At 64.7% G+C, this 19,464-nt stretch overlaps 1 protein-coding gene across 1 annotated transcript; it reads right to left on the bottom strand.

Annotated features, from left to right (window-relative positions):
* Nucleotides 1-44: 44 nt before the first annotated feature.
* On the bottom strand, nucleotides 45-19,146 carry CHLRE_02g095125v5 (uncharacterized protein). The gene is made up of 35 exons (XM_043059587.1): nucleotides 18,766-19,146; nucleotides 17,877-17,950; nucleotides 17,133-17,251; nucleotides 15,773-15,868; nucleotides 15,427-15,515; nucleotides 14,937-15,016; nucleotides 14,524-14,570; nucleotides 13,940-13,994; nucleotides 13,474-13,551; nucleotides 12,604-12,705; nucleotides 12,048-12,171; nucleotides 11,662-11,827; nucleotides 11,400-11,458; nucleotides 11,033-11,147; nucleotides 10,772-10,817; nucleotides 10,210-10,360; nucleotides 9,541-9,991; nucleotides 9,217-9,353; nucleotides 8,726-8,860; nucleotides 8,115-8,378; nucleotides 7,676-7,813; nucleotides 7,205-7,496; nucleotides 6,899-6,990; nucleotides 6,561-6,701; nucleotides 6,052-6,200; nucleotides 5,616-5,679; nucleotides 5,270-5,416; nucleotides 4,887-4,951; nucleotides 4,624-4,666; nucleotides 4,340-4,405; nucleotides 3,901-4,007; nucleotides 3,521-3,623; nucleotides 3,036-3,220; nucleotides 2,133-2,844; nucleotides 45-1,748 (listed from the first exon to the last, which is right to left on the bottom strand). Exons 1-35 carry the CDS (start codon nucleotides 18,865-18,867, stop codon nucleotides 834-836), a joined length of 5,709 nt encoding a protein of 1,902 aa, XP_042927218.1. The 5' UTR covers nucleotides 18,868-19,146; the 3' UTR covers nucleotides 45-833.
* Between the last annotated feature and the right edge of the window lie 318 nt (nucleotides 19,147-19,464).

Here is a 19,464-nt window from a genome sequence, read left to right as displayed (position 1 = left end):
CTGGGGGCAACTGCAGCCGCATATGGCACGCTGCAATAGGACAACCTTGTTTGGCATTACACCGGATGCTCAGTACCAGCCATGGCATGCCTCTGGCCACTCCCCTGGCCTGCCACGAACCGTGCATAGGTCGGGGGCGGAGCCCCCGGAAAAAGTTTTGGGGATGAAAGATGCTCTCGCCTGCTTGCCATGCGGCGGCAGCGGGTTTCTGATAATCAAAGATGCCCTTTCCCGGAAATCTGTCACAGGCGCCGCACCTGCCTTCTTAAGATACGAGCACTGCCGGTATCAGGTTCCCACCACACATGCGCCGCAGCAGCGCGCGAGCACCGCGGCACCTCGCGACGCACCCGCACCTGCACCCGCACCTGCACCCGCACATGCCCGCACCCGCAGGCGTGTGTATCCATTGGATACGCGAGTGGCACTGACTGGAAGCCTTCCTGTTAACCCAGCTCCCACAGTCCGACCCATAGCATGCCACCCCAACACCCACACCATATGAATGCAGCCATCCGCCCTAAGCCGCCCAGAGTCCGCATATGATATAATTTATCTCATCGTTAGTATGTCGGGGTATGTTGTGCTGTTACGTACGTGACGAGCTAGTTAGCAAGAAGGATGAAAAGTGAACAAGAGCGCATTACGCGTTACGGGTTGAGAGTGATGATATGAGTCCTATGACAAGAATGCGACGAATGCGGCACGCTCGCCGCATGCAAGCGACACAACAAGCCCACATCATGAATGCAGCTGCGAGTGCAGCTTAAGAAACGTCCAAGTGTGTAAAGTCCAGTCAACCCAAGGTACGGTAAAGTCAACTAGAAACCTCATCAAACTTCATCCAAGTCAGCGAGAAGCTGGTCCACAGATGACCGTCGGCTCTTGGCGCTGTCAGCCGCCCCCCGGGCAGGCGCCGCCGCCGCCGCCGCCACAGCCGCCGCAGCTGCTGCCGGCGGCGCGCGCTGGCTCTTTTCCCCGTATTTGGTGCTCTTGTTCCCGGCAGCATACTTCGTGCTCTTCTGACCTGCCGCGGCGGCCCCGCTGCCGCCCGGCGCCCCCGCCGCCGCTGGGCTGCCTAGAACCGCCGGCGCTGGCGACGCCGACGGCACCGCCACTGGCGGCGGCACCGCGGGGGAGCCCAGCTTCAGCTGCTGCCCCCCCAGGCGTGAAAGCGCCGCATTCGTCCTGGACGCCGCACCCCCGCCGCCTCCCGCGGCAGTAGCAGCTGTAGCAGCTGTAGCAGCTGCAGCACCCGCACCCGCGCCGCCGGCACTGGTGCCCTGCGAGGCACCGGACGTCGAGCCCCTGCTGCCCGCGACGGCGGCGGCCGTAGCGCCGCCGATGCTAGCGCGCGAGGCGTGTCTGGACATCGCCCCCGCCGCCACCGTCGCCGTCGCGGCGGCGGCGGCACCCGCGTGTTGGCCCCCGCCGCCCTGACCCGGAGCCTGCGCCGCCGCCCCCGCCGTCGACGCGGCGGAGCGGTCCCGGGGCGGCGGCGGCGGCGCCGCCGCCGCCGCCGCGCCCTTACCACCGCCGCCGCCGCCGGTGCCAGTGCCATCCATTGTGGAGATGGGGGTAATGACGGCGGCGGCGGTTGCGACCGGCTGGGCGGCGGCTGGCGGCGGCGGCGGCGCCACCCAGCGCCCGCCGCCGCCGGTGCCGATGGTGAGCGGCGTGGCGTATGCTCCCTCCACACTCATGCGCCGCCCGCCCGGTATGGCGATGCTCTTGGCCGACTGGGCCTCCTGTGCAGGGGCACGTGCATCGGGCCGCAGGCGTGTGTGTATGTGTGTGTGTGTGTGTGTGTGTGTGTGTGTGTGTGTGTGTGTGTGTGTGTGTGTGTGTGTGTGTGTGTGCGTGTGTGTATGTGTGTATGTGTGTGTGTATGTGTATGGTTGTGTGTGTATGTGTATGTGTATGTGTGTGTGTATGTGTATGTGTGTGTGTATGTGTATGTGTGTGTATGTGTGTGTGTGTGTGTGTGTGTTTACAGAATCACTCACGCAACACAATGGTTACCATGACATGACACGCTGACCGCAAACATGTTCATACGCGCTCGCGAACATGCAACCAACCCCCTTCCCAGCGCTCGCCCCTTCCCGCCGCCGCTCCAGCCCGCTCCCTACCTTGAGCGCCGCCACGCCGCTGGTGGATTTGGATCGGGCCGCCGGCAGCGACTTCGTGCCCGCCGGCTTGGACTGCTGACCCGCCAGCACCGCCCACTCCTTGCCGCCGCCTGCAAGCTCCACCTCGCCCCCACCTCCTCCACTTCCACTTCCACCTCCACCTCCGGTGCCCGCCGCAAAGCCTACTTTGCTCTTGCCGCCGGCGCCCATGAGCGTCGCCGGAGCGCGCGTGCTGGCGTGCCCGGCGTCGCCGGCGGCCGCCGCCGTCGCCGCGGCTGCTGCTGCTTTCGTGGCTTTTGTGGATTTACTGCCCATGCTTTTGTTGCCAGATGGCGGCTGCGCCGCCGCCGCCACCGCCGCTGCAGACGCAGATGCAGGAGGCGAGGCAGCAGGTGCAGCCGCCGCCGCCGCCGCCGCAGTGGCCGCAGCGGTGGCCGCAGCGGGTCTGCTGTCGCTAGCTACTCGCGGGTTGAGTCGTGACGGCATCATCCGTCTGAAGAAACCGCCCACGCCACCGCGACCGCTGCCGCTGCCGCCGCCGTCCCCGGCTGCGCCGTCAGAGGCTTCCGCCGCCACCTTGCCGGCGGGTGCCGCCGCCACCGCCACCGCCGCCGCCGCTCCCTTGCCCTTGCCTGACTTGGCGCCGGCACCCACCGCGCCGGCGGCGGCGGCGGCAGCGCCAGCGGCCGTCCCCGTGGCCGCGACACGAGCCCTGAGGTCCACACAAGCCGACAAGCAGCACACATCTTTAGCTGTCTGGGCCTCAAGGCAAATTCACAACCTGCACCGTTTCGTCGCAGGCAGCGCCCTCCCCTCCAGCAAAAACCAGCCAGCAGCTTGCACTCGCCCGCCCGCCACACATACACATCCACCCACCGCCAACACACGGTGCCTGTCACTCACCGCGGCCGCTGCAGCAGCGCCTTGGCCCGCCCCTTGAACCGCTGGAACACGCCGCCGCCGCCCGCCGCCGCCGCGCCCACAGCGACGGCGGCGCCGCCGGCTCGCGGCACCGGCGCCGCGCCCACCGCCCCCGGCCGCATGCCGCTAGCCGCCACCGCCACCTCCGCCTCGATCCGCATCTCCGCCTGCAGACCAGGACAAGTGCGGGGGCCGGGGGCCAGGGGGCCGGGGCCGGCGTGTTTGTGTCAGGCACACGCGCTCATACACACAGGCGCAAGCACACACACACACATACACACACACACACACACACACACACACGCTGCGGGTAGCTGTCAAGGTGTATCGCTTCCCAAGCCCCACAGCCCTCGCCGACCTCCCCGCCTCCCCCTCCCCCTCCCCCCTAGTTTGGCTTGGTTTGGTTTAGTTTGGGCTGGTGTTTACAAACCCCCTCTCACCCCCTCCCCCCCTCAATCCCCCCTCACCCTGTGCAAGCTGAGTGCGGTGTCTCGGTCGTAGGCGATGTCCTGCTCCGTCACGATGGAGGCCAGGTGGCTCCAGCGCAGGCCCAGCGTGTTGGCCTCCTTCCTGGGAGGGGGGGGGGCGGTGTGTGGAGGTGTGCGGAGGTGTGGAAGGTTGGAGGGCTGAGGGTAGTCGCGGGACAGGCGCCACGCTCGGGGATGGTCGTGCTGGGTACCTAATGCCCAGCCATTCCTCCTGCTCAAACTCCCACATACCTCCCTACCTAAACGGCAGGTCCTCTGCAACGACCCGTCCCGCTGCAATTGCTGCTCACGGTTCGATTCCTTAACAACCTCCCCTCCTCCCCTCCCCTCCCCTCCCTCCCCCTCTCCCCCTCAGTCACCTGAACACCAGCATGTAAGCCACGATGAGCGCCAGGCTGAACACCATCTCTATGTACACGGCGTAGCCCAGCGCGTTGCCCAGGCTGGCAAGCACGCTGGGGCACACCTGAGGGGGGGGGTGAGTGGGGGGTGAGGTGAGGTCAGGGGTGTGAGGGGCGGAAAGGTGGTTTGGTAGTTGGGGGGAGAGGTGGGTGGAGACGTGGGTAGAGAGGTGGTGGGTAGTTGGGTGGAGAGGCGGAGAGGTGGTAAGTAGGTGGCTGGAAGTGGCGCAGCTTCGAGGGGGCATTGCACATTGGCAGACCCTGTGTAGTGAAGCGGAGATCCGAATCCCCTGCTATCCCAGCCCGCCGCCTCTCCATGTTAAAACACACACTGCCGTACACCGGCCCTGCCCCTCACCGGCCCTCCCTCCCCCGTCACCGGCCCTGCCCCCCTCACCGGCTGGCAGCAGTAGAGCTGGGTGGTGGACCAGTAGGCGGCCAGGCGCGACTTGCCCACAGTCACCTGCACCGGGGGGGGGTGAGCGGGAGTGAGGGAGGCGGTGGTTCGAGAGAGTGAATGAGGGAATGAGTGAGTGAGTGTGCGCGCATAGGTTCGAGCGGTTTAAGGGAGTGTGTGAGGGTGGGTGTGCAGGGTGGGTGTGGTGCAGGCGGCCCGTGCGCCAGCATGTGCCCACCACAACATCGGTCAACGTCGGCCAACAAACCCAGCCCCGCACCGACCTGCGCGAAGTCGCCGTCAAATGTGACCCGGATGGTCGCATCGCTGCGTGCGGGTGAATGGCAGGGGCAGCCCGGATTGGTGGGAGGCTCAGGCCTCAGGGGATGCAGCCCGGCACAGGGGACGAGGGGTGGGCTCGCGGCGAGCTGGAGAAAGCAGGCACGCCCCGCCGGATGCTGCCACCGCCCCACGGCTTCCAGGATGCCGGTAGCTCTGAATCACCAAAACACCCACGATTGCATTCAACCCCACCCAGCCCGCCCACCTGAAGTACTTGAGCCGCGCCGCCACCTGTGTGGTGGCGGTCTCCGCCATCCGCACCAGCAGGCCCTGAGTCAGCGTGTTAGTGGGCGTGAGTGAGGCCACATACGTGCACGGCACACACGTGCATGGCTATACATGCGCGGTGCAGCTGTGCGGGTCCACCGCGGCAACCGACCGGGCCAACCGACCGCAGACACACCCACACCGTCAAACATTTGCCACACTCTGTACGCACCCATATACGTGTCAAACACACGTACGCACGACCCCGCCCACCTGCCCACCCCTCCACGATTCCTTTCCTTGCCGCACACGCTCACGTGTCTCTTTCACATACACCCAAACACTTGAAGAACACACGCCCGCCCTCCCTCCCTCCCGCACCTTTATGAGCAGTCGGCTCTCGTCCAGCGGCTGCAGCGGCCAGGGCGAGCAGGTGTGTGCGGCGGGGTCACGAGCCAGGCCCGCAAAGCCCAGCCCGGCAGCGCCCAGCCACAGCGCCGGCAGCTCGGACTCGTCAGTGGAGGAGACCTGGCGGTTGGGAGGTGGTCGGTTGGTTGGTACGTGGCGTTTTTGTAGGATGAGATTCTGTGTTAGACGGCTGTTTAAGCGCACTGTTGTCGAGGCCACACCGGCGAGGTGCCCGAACCGTGGCGCCCCGCCGGTGTGTTTCGCAGCTGACGGCGCGCCACACAAACACAAACACAAACACACACGTGCCGGCACCCACCTCGGCGCAGGTGCGGCTGCCGCCGTCCACCAGCTGGCACATGCGCGACCGCTGATACAGGCACCTGCACAGCAGTTTTCGCGCGTGCGGGGCGTGTGCGGGGCAGAGTCCCAGGCATACATGGCTAGTTAGTTGATGCGGGGCGGCGCCTCGGGCATGCCTTGTGACTTCATGCGGAATGAAGTCCTAGGCATGCATCATACTGGGGTGCACATGGCGCGGTGGTTGCTGATCCCACCACCAATGGTACTGCGTAGAGTGGGGCATGTGGGCGGCGCCTCCTTCAAAACCCTCCGGCCTGCCCCCTGCCCCTAACACAACCACCACCGCCACCGCCTGCCCCCAAGTTTTATCGCTTGCAACTAACGCCTCTGCCTGCGCTCCGCTACTTTAGCTTGGTCCGGTTTAGTTTGGTCTGGTATTTACAACCCCCCACCTGTAGCCGTGATCGGTTGTGTAGCTGTCTCCGCCGCACAGGGAGGGGTCGGACACGTTGAGCCCCGCCGACAGGTCGGGCGGCGGCAGGTAGGCGCCGGAGGAGGGGCTGCGCAGGCCGGGCGGGTCGTCCGAGGGAGACACGTACGACTGCAGGATGTGTGTGTGTGTGTGGGAGGGGGGGCGTGTGTGTGCGTGTGGAGGGGGGCGTGGGCGTTTGTGTTTGTGGAGCACACGGACACATAAGCGCCAAACAATGTATGCGATTGTGTGTGTGTGTGTGTGTGTGTGTGTGTGTGTGTGTGTGTGTGTGTGTGTGTGTGTGTGTGTGTGTGTGTGTGTGTGTGTGTGTGTGCACCAGTAGGTATCCTGCGCCCAAGCATCGTATCTCATGTTGTCTTTATGCGTATTGCTGGCCCAGCGCTCCAGACCTCAGCACATCAGCACACGCTGAAACACACACCAACCGCCCAGTAGAACAGCCCCCAGGCCGTCACGACACCCACCCACCACGTCCGGGCAGGCGGGCGGGCCGTGCATCTGCGGGCTGCCCATCTTCTCCCACACCACCACCTCCACGCTGGTCTTGGCGCACTCGGCACTGGAAGTGTCTGTGTTGCGACACCCCGTGCCCTCAGCGCCACGCGTGTCCTGCAGAGTGCAGTGATGAGGGGCAGCGTGTGGCGTTACATGTGAGTGGACACAAGCTGAACAAAACGGGGAGGTTCAATGGATCTGGGGGTCGTAATAAGCTTCACGCCCCAACTCTCCATACCTCTCACGCCTGCCGCACTCCCCTCCCTCCCCCACCCACCCCTCTCTCTACATGCTCGCACGCCTCCACTCACCGGCTCGTACCCCGCCGTCTCCACACTCAGCACCCAGCACACATCCCCCGGGTGGCCCTCCTCGGGGTCGCCCGGCCGCCCGCAGGCAGCGCCTGTTGAGTGTTGGGGAGTTACATGCATGACTACTTAAGAAGTGAGGGCGTAGCCAGGAACAGATGCGCTTTCGTGCGTGGTGCTGTGGTGCACAAGCGGCCAACCCCGCCCGCCCGCTACACACCTACAAACCCACCCGCTACCACCCACCCACCCACCCACCCACCCACCGCTACCACCGCTACCACCCACCACACTTCTACCAGCACGCACCGTATCGGATAGAGGTGTGCAGCTGACACGGCTGGTCCGGCCATTGCATGCCGGGCGGAGGGGGAGGAGGCAGAGGAGGAGGGGGAGGAGAGGGCGCAGCACCCGGGGGCAAGCCCGAGCTACTGTTGCTGCTACTGCCATTGCTGCCGCTGCTGCTGTTTGAGCTGCTGCTGGCCGAGGCCGTGGGTGGCGGAAAGTTGGGCGCGAGCGGCGGCGACGGAGCCGGGGAGGGCGGCGGCGGCGAGGCCACTCGGTCAGCAGGTGAGAAGCGCAGTGGGGTGTCAGGCATGCCCTGCGTTGGGTACCCGTACACAAGGACCACAACTTGGAAAGCACTTTACTGCTTCAAAAAGCAAACCTTGAGAGCTACCATCATGCAAATATCAATCAGGGCTGCCGCTTTTTAACATGCGCTCTTAAAGCCTACACACTTGCCCTGCAGCGACGTTAGCCGCCCACCCAGGCACCCACCCTGCCATCCCGCAGCAGCCGCCCCCAGCTCTGCAAGGTGCTGCTGCCGTTGCCGCCCGCGGTGGTGACGTTGCCGGCCCAGGCGGCGGCGGCGGCGGCGCAGCGAGCCAGCAGCGACCACTGAGCCACCGCGCAATCCTGTTGAGTGTGCAGGCCGGGGTCGGGAGTACGGCTGTATGCTTAGCGAGCACATTCCAATGCTGATACAGGCACAGCTGAAGTGCATGCTCACGTGCGATCGCGTGTGGTCGTGTGCAGCACTGTACGGTGGCACCAGACCGGCCCTTCACACACAGCGGGTCAAATCCGGCGCACATGCGCATCAACAGCACCATCCGTAGACTGGATCCGGCACACACGGAGCAACACAGGACAGCGCAGGAGGAGGCGCACTGGCACGGTCGCGCCCTCAAGCCTCGCCCTCGCGCCTCGCCCTCACCTGGCTGTGCAGGATGCTACACTTGCCCACGCGCGCATACGAGTGAAGCGAGCCGCCCGCAAACGCCGCGCCCGCGCCCGCCAGCGTCGCCGCGGCGGCGGCGGCGGGATCGGCTGCGGCTGCGGCCGCCGCCAGCGCGGCCGCCGCCGCGCCGCTGTCGCCGCCCGTGTCGCCGTATCCCGGCAGTGTGTCTCGGACATCCAGGGGTGTGCAGCGGCGGGGGTCGGTTAGCCGGATCAGCTGCAGCGGAACCGTGGAGCAGGTCTGCGCGGGAGGAGCGGAGGAGCGAGGGGCTTAGTTCATTGCAATGCTGAAATGAAATGTTGCCAACCCAGAACCCATAGAGCGCGGAGGAGGGGCGGGAGGCGTGTAGGGAAGAGGTTGGCGTGTAGGGGTAAACACGGGTTGCGAAGGAGGGGTGGCTTAAAGATTAATACAACTCGCTGCACTCACACGCTCCCACGTAAGATACACACTAACACACGCGACACGCGCGTGTTGTCAAGTCTGCCCTGTCCCCAGCCCCCCACCACATGCTATGGTTTAGTTTGGGCTGGTAATTACAACCTCCCAACCCCTGCCCCACCACCCCACCCCTGCCGGCACCTCACCGTGACGCACTGCTCCTGCAGTATGCTGGTGACCAGCGCCACCGTCAGCACCGTCAGCAGCGCCAGCAGCACCGCCATGGGCAGCGCCCAGCGGAACACCTGCAGCCGCGGGTTGATGGCCGCAACCACACCGCCCTGCGCGCGCGCGGGGGGCCCGGGCAACAGCAATAGATAAGGCAGTGGGGACACATCGGCAGCAGCAGGCATTGCGGCAACACCCCATGCCTATGCACGTGCGCGCAGTCGTTTTTTCCCTAAGCCCCAGCCTTTTTTTTGTATTATCGCTTCTTCTCAGCTCCACGGCGGCCGATGGGCACATGGGCAGATCAACAGGCCGGCCCTATAAACAGGTGAGCGACACGTGTGCAACAGGAAGGCCGCAACCCGAGGCCCGCCGCACACACACACAACCACACACACACACACGCATCGCATACACTGTCCTACGCGTAATGTTTTCCTTGTGCTCTTTAACACACACACACGCGTACCTCGATGGCCCTTGCGAAGGCTGCCTTGTCGAACTTGGGTTTGGCCAGCCCCTGCGCCTTGGCTTGCTGCTTGGCGTGTCGCCGGTCCAGCCAGCCCAGCACCAGGCCCCCCACCGCGATGAAGATAAGCAGCGCGCCTGTGCGTTTTTGTATTGTATATTATGTGCATCATTCCGGAACGTGGCGTGAGATGTGGTGTGGCATGCCGTGTGTGCGAGCGCAGCCGGCCTAACGAACGCACACATGCAAGTAAGCAGGAGAAAAACACAGGGTGTTGGGGCAAACGACGTGACGGTGCCGAAAACACCGTGTCACGATACCCACCGAGCGTCGTCAGCAAGTACTGGGCCGTGGGTGTGATGTAGCGCCGCACCCCCTCCCCAGGGCCGCCCAGCACCCGCGCCGCCTCCGCCTGGCTCAGCACCGCATCCGACCCCGCAGGCGGCGGCGGCGGCGCCGGCGCCGGAGGCTTCATAGCGCCCGGCGCCAGCCGCGGCAGCGGCGGCAGCGGCGCCGGAGGCGGCGGCGACGCCAGCAGCCCCGCCGGCGGCGGCGGGTTGGGCGGGAAGGGCGGCAGCGGCGGCTGCAGTATGTCTGGCAGGAGCGGCACGTCGGGTAGTGCGGCGCCCATGCGGCCGGCGGCGGCGGGCGACCCACGGGGCAGGGTGTCGCCGTGGCCCCCGTCGGCACCCCAGCAGCGCAGGCGGCCGGTGGAGAGCAGGGCGCAGATGGTGCCGGCGTTGGAGGCGTTGTGGGTGCGCTTGGAGAGCGCCATCTGGGGGTGGGGGGTGGGGTGGGCGGACGTGGGCGGAGGTGGGCAGGGAAAGGGATACAGATACACCGCTCACACACACACCACCCACCAGCCACGCCGCCCACCCAGCAATGCCACCGACACAATCCCCATCCCTCACCCCTCCCCCATCCCTCACCCCCCATCCCCATCCCTCCCCCCCCCCCAGCCTCCATCCCCCACCAGCCACCCAGCCACACCTGCACCACTCGCACGGGCCCCGCGAACGAGCCCGCCCCCCACAGCTCCAGGTACGGCAGCCCGCCGTCCAGGCTGCTGTCGCCCGAGCCCCAGCCCGCGGCGCCAGCAGGCAGAGGCTGCTCGTAGCCCAGATAGGAGCCCGGACCCCAGCTGTGGGGAACAGTTGGGGAGAGAAGGTTGTAGGTACCAGCCCTAACTAAACCAAACCCAAGGGGGGGGGAGGTTGTAATACCAGCCCAAACGAGCCACTTGCTAACCAAACAACACTGGCGGAGCCACAGGCAGGAGGTGTGGGAGGTGTGGGTGAGGGAGTGGGTTGGGTTGGGGTGTGGGCAAGGTTTGCGCGCGGGGTGCGGTCGGAGGCAATAAGGCGTGATGTAAAGATGGGCAGGAGCAGGAGCCTGTGCGCGCATGTACACGTAGTTGTGTGGTGCGCTGTGTGAACGGCGAGGGTTGGGTGCGGAGATGGTTGGAGAAGCGGTACAGGGGGAGTGGCGGTGGCGGTGTGATGCCGGGCCGGCGGCGCCCTATCTGCTGCCGGGCGCCGCGGCGTGCACCCACCACTTGGCACGGCCGTTGGACAGGATGGCGCAGGTGCGTGCGCCACCTGGGGAGGGGAGAGCGAGGGGAGAGCGAGGGCCAGAGGCAGGTGGGATCCAAATGAGAGGCGGGAGAGGGGAGGGTGGCGAGCGGCAGCCGTCAATGACAGACGAAGGTGTCACGTGCCCGAGCCCAACAGTTCCCACCCCAGCCCGACCCCAATCCGCCACCTCCTGCGCCCGCCACCACTTGCACCCGCCACCCCAGCCCGCCGCCTCTCACCCGCCGCGATGTCTGTGACTGTGACGCCCGTGCCCAGTCGCGCCGCGCTGGACTCGGCGGCGGACAGCGACACGGCGCCGGTGGGGGCCAGGCCGTTACCCAGCAACGTGCCGGACTGAGGGGGAGGGGGCAGAGCGGGATACATTCATGATTCAATAAGAATAAGAGAAGTTGTAGCCAGGCTGGGTGGGGGCAGAGAGGCGGAGGGGAGAGAGGAGGTGGTTACGGAGGGGCGGGCGCAGGGAGAGTGGGGAGAGGTCAGTTCAAGGGGGATGAAGCCGGCAAGTGAGGGGCCGGGGAGAGAGGGGGCATACACGGTGATGGGTGTAGCCGTCCGACTACCGTACTGTTGTACAGCCACACGCACCTCCACGCGCCCCCAGCACTTGACTGCGCCAGTGTCCAGCAGCGCGCAGGTGTGGGTGCCTGCAGCCAGGTGCCGGGCATCAGCAGCGAGAGGATTGCAGCTCATACTTAACCGTGGGCCTGTCAACACACATGATAAGACACACACGCCCAAACACACGCATCCAGATTCTCTGTGTTCAACACACACACACACACACACACACACACACACACACACACACACACACACACACACACACACACACACACACCCGCCTCACCCGCGCTGACCAGCTTCCTGGCTCCCCCGAACACCCCTAGGTCCACACGCGGCAGGTTGGCGCCCATCTGGAAGTTGAGGCCGTCGCGGCTGGAGCCGGCGCCGAACGAGGTCACCCGCGCCGTGTGGCCCAGCGTGGTGCACATGGGCTGGAGGTAGGGCTGGGACTGCGGGGGCGGAAGGGTGTGGGGGTGGGGATGGGGCGGGGGGATTTGGGGGTTTGGGGCTGGGGACGGGTTGGGGTTGGGTATGCAGGAGGCAGTACCGGTCAAGAGACTGGCGCACCTCACTGCTCCGTCCCTAGGCCAACGCCGCCCCCTCATGTCGTCATCAGCCAACATCAGTCATCATCAGTCATCATTCTCAGTCATCATCAGTCAGCCGCACCAGCACGGGTGTCGTGGACGACGCCCACAGCGAGCCGTTGTGCTGCGCCGGCACCGCCGCGGCCTCGGGGTCGGCGTCAAACAGCCGGCCCAGTGCGGTGCCGAGGTCACAGCCGCCACCCCAGCTGCAGGAGGCAGCAGGCCGGGAGGGGCGGGCGGGGCGGGAGGGTGGGCGGGAGGGAGGGGGTTGTAAATACCAGCCCAAACTGAACCAAACCAAGCTAAAGTAGCGGAGTACAGGCAGAGGCGTTAGTTGCAAGCGATAATGGGCTCGGCGCGGGTTTGGAGAACGGCTCCCTCGGCTGCCACTCGACCACCATGCTTCCCCAGCCCCGCAGCTCCGCCCCCTCACTCTCTGCCCCCTCAAGCGGTGGGGTAGGGCAGCAGGGCACCAGTGAGCACGGCGCGGGGCGCCAGAGAGCGGCTCCCCCGCCCCTCTCGCCGCATCACCGCCATACGGCACTCATCTTCACGGCACTCATCCCCACCCCGCAGCCCCCTGCCTCCTGCACCCCCGTCCCCCCTCTGGCCCCCCCCCTCTGGCCCCCCTCACTCACCACCTGACTGAGCCGTCGCTGGCCAGGGCGCAGGTGTGCGAGTCGCCCGCCGCCACCTGCGTCACCGCCACACCCGCGGCCAGACCCAGCTGCACCTCGGGCCTGTGCGCGCGTGTGGCAGAGGGGGGGGTTACATTCATGATTAGTTAAGGAAGGGGGGAGGGTTGCAAGGTGTAAACATTGGGAACAGGATGCAAGCAGGGGAATCAGGATACCTGATGGGGTACCTGATGAAGGATAAAAACCCGGGAGGGGATTACCCGTTCATGGGAGGGGAAGTTCGTGTGAGGGTATGGGAGGGTGCTTGGGCTGCTCGCCAGGTACCACCGTGCACGAACCGTGCTGCACATCACACAAAGGCACATGCACACGAACCCGACACGCCCACCGCACGCGCCCAGCCGATGCGCACCTAGCATCGCCCGACCCCCTTTCTGTCGTGCGTCCCGTGCGGTTTCTTACTTGGAATGGCAACCCGCATCCCCTCATCCCCACCTGCTGTCCTCACCCCCTCCCTCACCCCCACCTCCCCTCCCACCCTCACCCCCACCTCCCCTCCCACCCTCACCCCCACCTCCCCTCCCACCCTCACCCCCACCTCCCCTCACACCCTCACCCCCACCTCCCCTCACACCCTCACCCCCACCTCCCCACACCCTCACCCCCACCTCCCCTCACACCCTCACCCCCACCTCCCCACACCCTCACCCCCACCTCCCCTCACACCCTCACCCCCACCTCCCCACACCCTCACCCCCACCTCCCCTCACACCCTCACCCCCACCTCCCCTCACACCCTCACCCCCACCTCCCCACACCCTCACCCCCACCCCCCACCTGCTGTCCTCCCCCCACACCCACATCCCCCACCTGCTGTCCTCCAGGAACAGCTGCCGCCGCGACTGGACGCCGATGAGGGTGCCGCGGCTGTTGTACTGCAGGAAGTGCCTGGGGTGGGGTGGAGTTGGGCGTGTGGATGTTGGGGGTAGAACTTGGGCACCAGCCGCATGTTGCTAGCCACACTTGTGTGTGCAGTATTGCAAGGTGTGGGGCGGTGGCAAAGAGACCAAGGCAAGACACACGCAAAGACTGAGTATGAGATGTGGGGCGGTGTGTGTGCGGCACAAGCACGCGCATTCCAGCATTGCACTCTGGCGCACCTACATCTACACATACACCTACACATACTGACATACACACCTAAACCGGGTCATTTACATTCCTTTGATCAGCACATACACCTGAACCCAAACGCCACGCCACACCCAAGCCCACGCCCAACGCTCACACCCGCACCACCGCCCCGCCCACAGGCCGCAGGCCAACGGCTACTTACCGGGCGATGCTAGATGCGGTGACGCTAGATGAGCCGTTGTAGTTGACGCAGTAGTCTGTCGGGAGGGAGAGAGGGTGGGCGGCGGGGTGGGGTAGGGTCAGATGATGTGGAGCGTGTCGAGGACAGGGTTGGAGGGGATGGAGGAGGAACAGGCGTGTAGGGGCTGGATTTCGGGTAGGCTCCGGAAGGGCCCGCAGCCATCAATACACAGCCCACACCCGCACCGCGCATGCCGCTCCCTCCCTCCCAGCCCACGCTGTCCACCATGCTTTGGCCCAACATGTCTTGTCATGCTTCCTTGAATCTCTAGTTCCTTACTGGGAACGGCAAAACACCCCCCCCCCCCTTGCCGATCTTCATGACGGCTAACCCTGTCCTCCCATCCCCTCCGCTGTTTTGGCTTGGCTTGGTTACCGTTGGGCTGGTGTTTACAACCCCTTCCCTCTGCCCCTCACCCTGCTCTCCACATGGACGGCTGATGCCCCCCCCGTGAGTTTAGCTTGGTTTGGTTTCGTGTGGGCTGGTATTTACACACACACACACACACACACACACACACACACACACGCGCGCGCAGCACTCACTGGTCGTGCCGGTGATGGACAGCGGGTAGCAGTACTCATATCCCAGCCTGCCGGGGTGCGTGTCAGGGGCTCACAAGGTGAGACCGTGTCAGATAGAAGCACAAGGTGAGTGTGTGTGTGTGTTAAACAAAGAATCAAAGGTGAGTGTGTGTGTGTGTGTGTGTGTGTGTGTGCTGATGCTCGCACGTGCACAAGCCATGTCGAAGTGCCGTGCCCGCCCGCCGCGCCTCTAGCGTTCTCTGGTTTCTCTGTTTGGAACCCTGCAGACAGCCCCGCACCAATCTCCCCCCTGTCTTCCATGAACGGTCACCCCTCCCCTCTGCTCCGACAGCTTGGCTAGTTTGGCTAGTTGGATTTAGTTTGGGCCTGTATCTACCTTCCCCCTGCCCCTCCCCCTCCCCCGCGCTGCTCACTGGCCGGCGTGGTTGCAGCCCCATGTCTTGACCAGGCCGTCGGCAGTCAGCGCTGCCACGTGGCAGTAGCCGGCGGAGATCTGTGCAGGGGAGGGAGAGGAGGAGGGATGAGGGCGTCGGAGTGGGAGCTTGGGATGGGGTAGTTCATTCCAGAGCCCAAAGCGGGCCAAGAACCGAGTGGGGTGTTTACACCATTCGCAGTAGGAACCCAGAGACACGCGGGCGCCGTGAAGGACAGGGGCCGCAAGCGCAGGCAGGCATGGCGGGCACACTGCTTGCGTGCACACTCCCCTCGCTACGGCACCCGCCCACAGCTATTGCTCCCGCCCCCTTCCCCGCCCCATATCCCTGCGCACACACAGACACACGCACACACACACACGCGCGCACACACACACACACACACACACACACACACACACACACACACACAAACACACATACACACACGCAACCCTACCCCATCCTCGAGCCTCGAACACCCCCGCACCTGCTTGGCCAGCTTGCCCACACCCAGCGCCGCAAAGGGCAGCGCGTCGCCCATGGCCGTACTGGAGTTTGTGGGGAGGGGCTCCAGGGCTGCGGGCCGCGTGGGTGCGTGACAGGGAGGGCCGGTTGGAGTTTGGTTTTGGTTGGGTTGGGGTTAGATTGCTGAGAAGTTCAAGATCCCGGTCAGCCGCGTCTGCACCTGCTAGCCCCCGGACATCTCTCCACCATATCGAAACCCCTCCCATTCCTCACACATCTCCACCGCCACGCCCCGGCCCCCGCCACCATCCCGCCATTCAACCCGCCAACCGCGCTCACTACACACGTGTGAGCTCGCGCTCTCTCACCTCCGTTGGTGTAGGGCCTGCCCAGCTGCCCCAGGCCGTTCCAGCCCCAGCAGCGCACCTCGCCGATGGACAGCAGAACGCACGTGAACTTGTGGCCTGCGTGTGTGTGTGTGTGTGTGTGTGTGTGTGTGTGTGTGTGTGTGTGTGTGTGTGTGTGTGTGTGTGTGTGTGTTGAAAAGAAAACAACAAAACGAAGCCCGCCCAGACGGCGCGACGGAGTTACTTACGGATACCTACCGATACCGACGAGCGTCTTGTAGCCGCGTCGACCCCGGTAGTCATACTTACCCGCAAAAAGCCTGGAACCCCCCCTCGGGCGATCGACGAACGACCTGACCCCGAGTGGCACCCATATGCATTGTATGCGCCGCGCCCTGGGCGCGCTACAACGGTGACCCAGCACGCCTAATGCCCTGATTCCCGCCCGCTGTTCGTAGTCGAGCTCACCTACGGGTGATAGAGGAATTGCAGGCACAGGGCGGCAGCAAGAAAGTGTCACGAGCAGGGAAAATGGCGACAGCGATGTTAAGGGCGGCGTGCAGCAAGCAAGCTAGAGCACGCATCCCAGTCCCGGCCCACTAATGATTGCGGGAAAAGAGAGCGAGGCTGTGGTCGTCGAGAAACTTATAAAAAGTCATCGGCTGCATGGGGTCAAGTCGGCGGGCGTCGGTTGTGGAGCACTAGAAGGCAGCGAACCCCCCGAACTGCTGGACGTGCTCTAGTGTGTTCGTGCGTGTGGCGCCGTGGGCTGGCGGGAGTGTGTGTGTGTGTGTGTATGTGTGTGTGTGTGTGTGTGTGTGTGTGTGTGTGTGTGTGTGTGTGTGTGTGTATGTGTGTGTGTGTGTGTGTGTGTGTGGATGTCACAGGAGGGGAAAGGGGACAAGGGGGGAGAGGGAGTGCGGGTCAGGAGCGCCACGCAGCCACCACCGCCGCCGCACAGCACACCACAGCTGAGGTGCACAGTAAGGTGTGGTGCGAGCCGTCTCAGCGCCAAGGGTGGCGGCCGTCCCCGCGTCACCAGCCCGCACGCCATTCTATCCCCGCCTCGATCCGCTGCCGCCCATCTAACGCCTCTGCATGTGCTCAGCTAGTTTAGCTCGGTTTGGTTTAGTTTGGGCTGGTGTGTACAACCCCCTCCTCCTGCGTCAGGCGACCCCTCCTGCCTCCATCCCCCCCGCCCGGGTGTTACTCGATGGTAACCGAATCGATGGTCTACGGTCTACGGCAAGAAGAACAAGGCTCAAGGGCTTCCAAGATCAAGGTTAAGGTCAAATTCGCGCTGTATGGGCGGCTTCTGGGTCTTAGCCTTTCGGTGGGCATTGGACTTGACTGTCCCCCCCCCCAACACACACACACGCACCTGCCTCCACCTGCGTCACCGTGACGTTGGCACCCACGTCCACACACGGCGCCGCCGCCAGCGCCGCCCCATCAGCGCCCAGGCCCTCGGGCGGCACCAGCGGGTAGCCCAGCTGGTACCTGTGCGCGCCGCCGGCGTGCCCATTGGTTGGTGTGTTAAAGAGCGCAAGGAAAACATTATGTATAGGACAGTGTTTGCGATGCAGAGTTACGGTCACGGATTACCTTGAGAGAATACTTTACCGCAGTACACCATTGGTTGGTGCGTGTGCGTGTGTGTGTGTGTGTGTGTGTGTGTGTGTGTGTGTGTGTTAAAAAACGAAACGAAAGCCCGCCCAGACGACGTGTGTGTGTGTGTGTGTGTGTGTGTGTCAGTGCGTCAGGACTGGTGTCTGTGCGGGCTCGGGTCCCAGCGCCACACGGCCCCCACAAGCCGGCCCCACGTGCTATCCAGGGCACGCCGGGCAGCGGGGGCCGCGCCGTGCGGTTCGTGTCCACCAAACCCTGGCCAGGCATCCCAGCCCCCACCGCCAGCTTCAACCCCAATCGGGCCGCCAACCCTCCGTCCACACAGCCACGCACAAGTCGCCCGCACGCCGAAAACCTGGAGTAGCGGCACCTGGGGCGCCCTCGCCAGGCACCAAGGCGCCCTCCCACCTGCAAACACCTTTCCAACTAGTCTCTTTCTCCAGCCCCTTCCCCGAGCCCCTCTCCCAAGCCCCCTCCCTCAGCCCCGGCCCCGCACCTGTCATTCCGGCCCCAACACTTGACGCAGCCGCTGGCGAGCAGCGCACACTGGTGGTCCGTGCCTATGGTCACCTGCGCGGTGCAGGGGAGATCACAGGAGCGAGCAGCTGAAAGACGAAACGCGATGCTAGATGTCGCGGGGTGAAGATGGCGTTCATTACGCCATTCCCAGCAAGTATCAAGAGGCACACGCGGGACAGCGGCGGTGGCGCCAGCGCTGGTGGTGGCCGTGGTGGCGACCGAACCTACATCTGGGGCGGTCTCGTGAGGCCACCAGGGTTTTCACCATACGCACGTGGTGCCCCGTGGCGGTCGTGGCACACCACGTGTCCCCAGCCACGCACATGTGAAAACCGCGGCACGTTGGACCCCTACGTTTCCAAGGCCCCCTCACGACGGCCGCACGGATGCGCATAGGGGCCTCTGTGCTGCCCACGCCCACGCCAGCAACAATGCTGGTGGTGCACCCACACCCATACCCTTGCCCTCGCCCACAACCAAACCCTCAAACACAGGATGCAGTCCCACGCTGATGATGGGATTTTCTCATTGGGCCCGGGCACACAACCCTCCCTGTGTGGAAGCGGCCAGTCCACTGCCGCGTCATCTGGATGGTACGGCGGCGGTCGTAGCGCCCTTGTGCCTTGTCGCCGCCAACCCCGTGCTCTTGGTACTGACGCGGCTCCCCAAGTCTCCCCAGCATCCCCGCAACACCGCCTTGCACCGCATGGAGGGGCACCTCTCGCCCGCTCGCCTCCGAGCCACCGCGGATAGGTATGGCGGTGCGTCGGACCGAGCACAACTCCCAACCCAACTCCGGTCACCTCGCCTCGCCCGGCGGTCGAGCGCCCTTAGGACGAGTCCGCACGCCCTACCTAGCACCTCACCTGCTTCACATATGCGACTGCTCCGGGCACCAGAGCCAGCAACATGGCAAACGCCACGAGCAGCGCAGGAGAACCTCGCTGCGAGCGACCTGGCTGGGCCATTATTGCGTATCTGTAACCACCATATATAATCATTTCGTGTGTGTCAGGCCATTCGGCCTGCCAGTCTGCGGTCGTCAAAATTTTTATTGAATTGTTGACGCCCCTGCGGCCCTGGTTCTTTCGAGCGACCATTCATTTATATAATACTCCATGTAAGGATGATAGATCCAGTCACCCTAACCAAAAGCTCATTTTAAGTGCCCATACTGCCCTGCATACTGCCTCCGTGTTCGCGTCCGTGTTCCAGTACATGGAATTTCCTCTAAGGTAATAATTTAGGTGACTACTGTTCATAATGGTCAAACTGCAGTTCGGCCACTCTGAAACCTTGCATCCCGTGATCCCGCGGCTTGCCACGCGTGCCGGGCGTTGCCGCCTTGCCGGGCTGGGCCGGCTGGCCTGGGCTGTGGTCGGTGCCTCCGCATTGTGCGAGCCTTGGCCCCTCACGCCGGGCATATGAGGCTAATTCCCCGCCACCGTCGCCTTGGGGCTGGTGTGCGTGGCGGCCTCGATTCGTGCTTGGTGTGCGATGGGCAGGGCTGTTGCCCTGGGTCGCGCGCTGGTTCCTAGACGTAGCTGCGATGGGACAGGGCAGAG

The sequence above is a fragment of the Chlamydomonas reinhardtii genome, chromosome 2 (genome assembly GCF_000002595.2).
Source record: "Chlamydomonas reinhardtii strain CC-503 cw92 mt+ chromosome 2, whole genome shotgun sequence".
Classification (NCBI taxonomy): Eukaryota; Viridiplantae; Chlorophyta; class Chlorophyceae; order Chlamydomonadales; family Chlamydomonadaceae; genus Chlamydomonas; species Chlamydomonas reinhardtii.
Note: the sequence above shows the minus strand (reverse complement) of the source record. Positions and strands in the feature narration are given on the sequence as shown.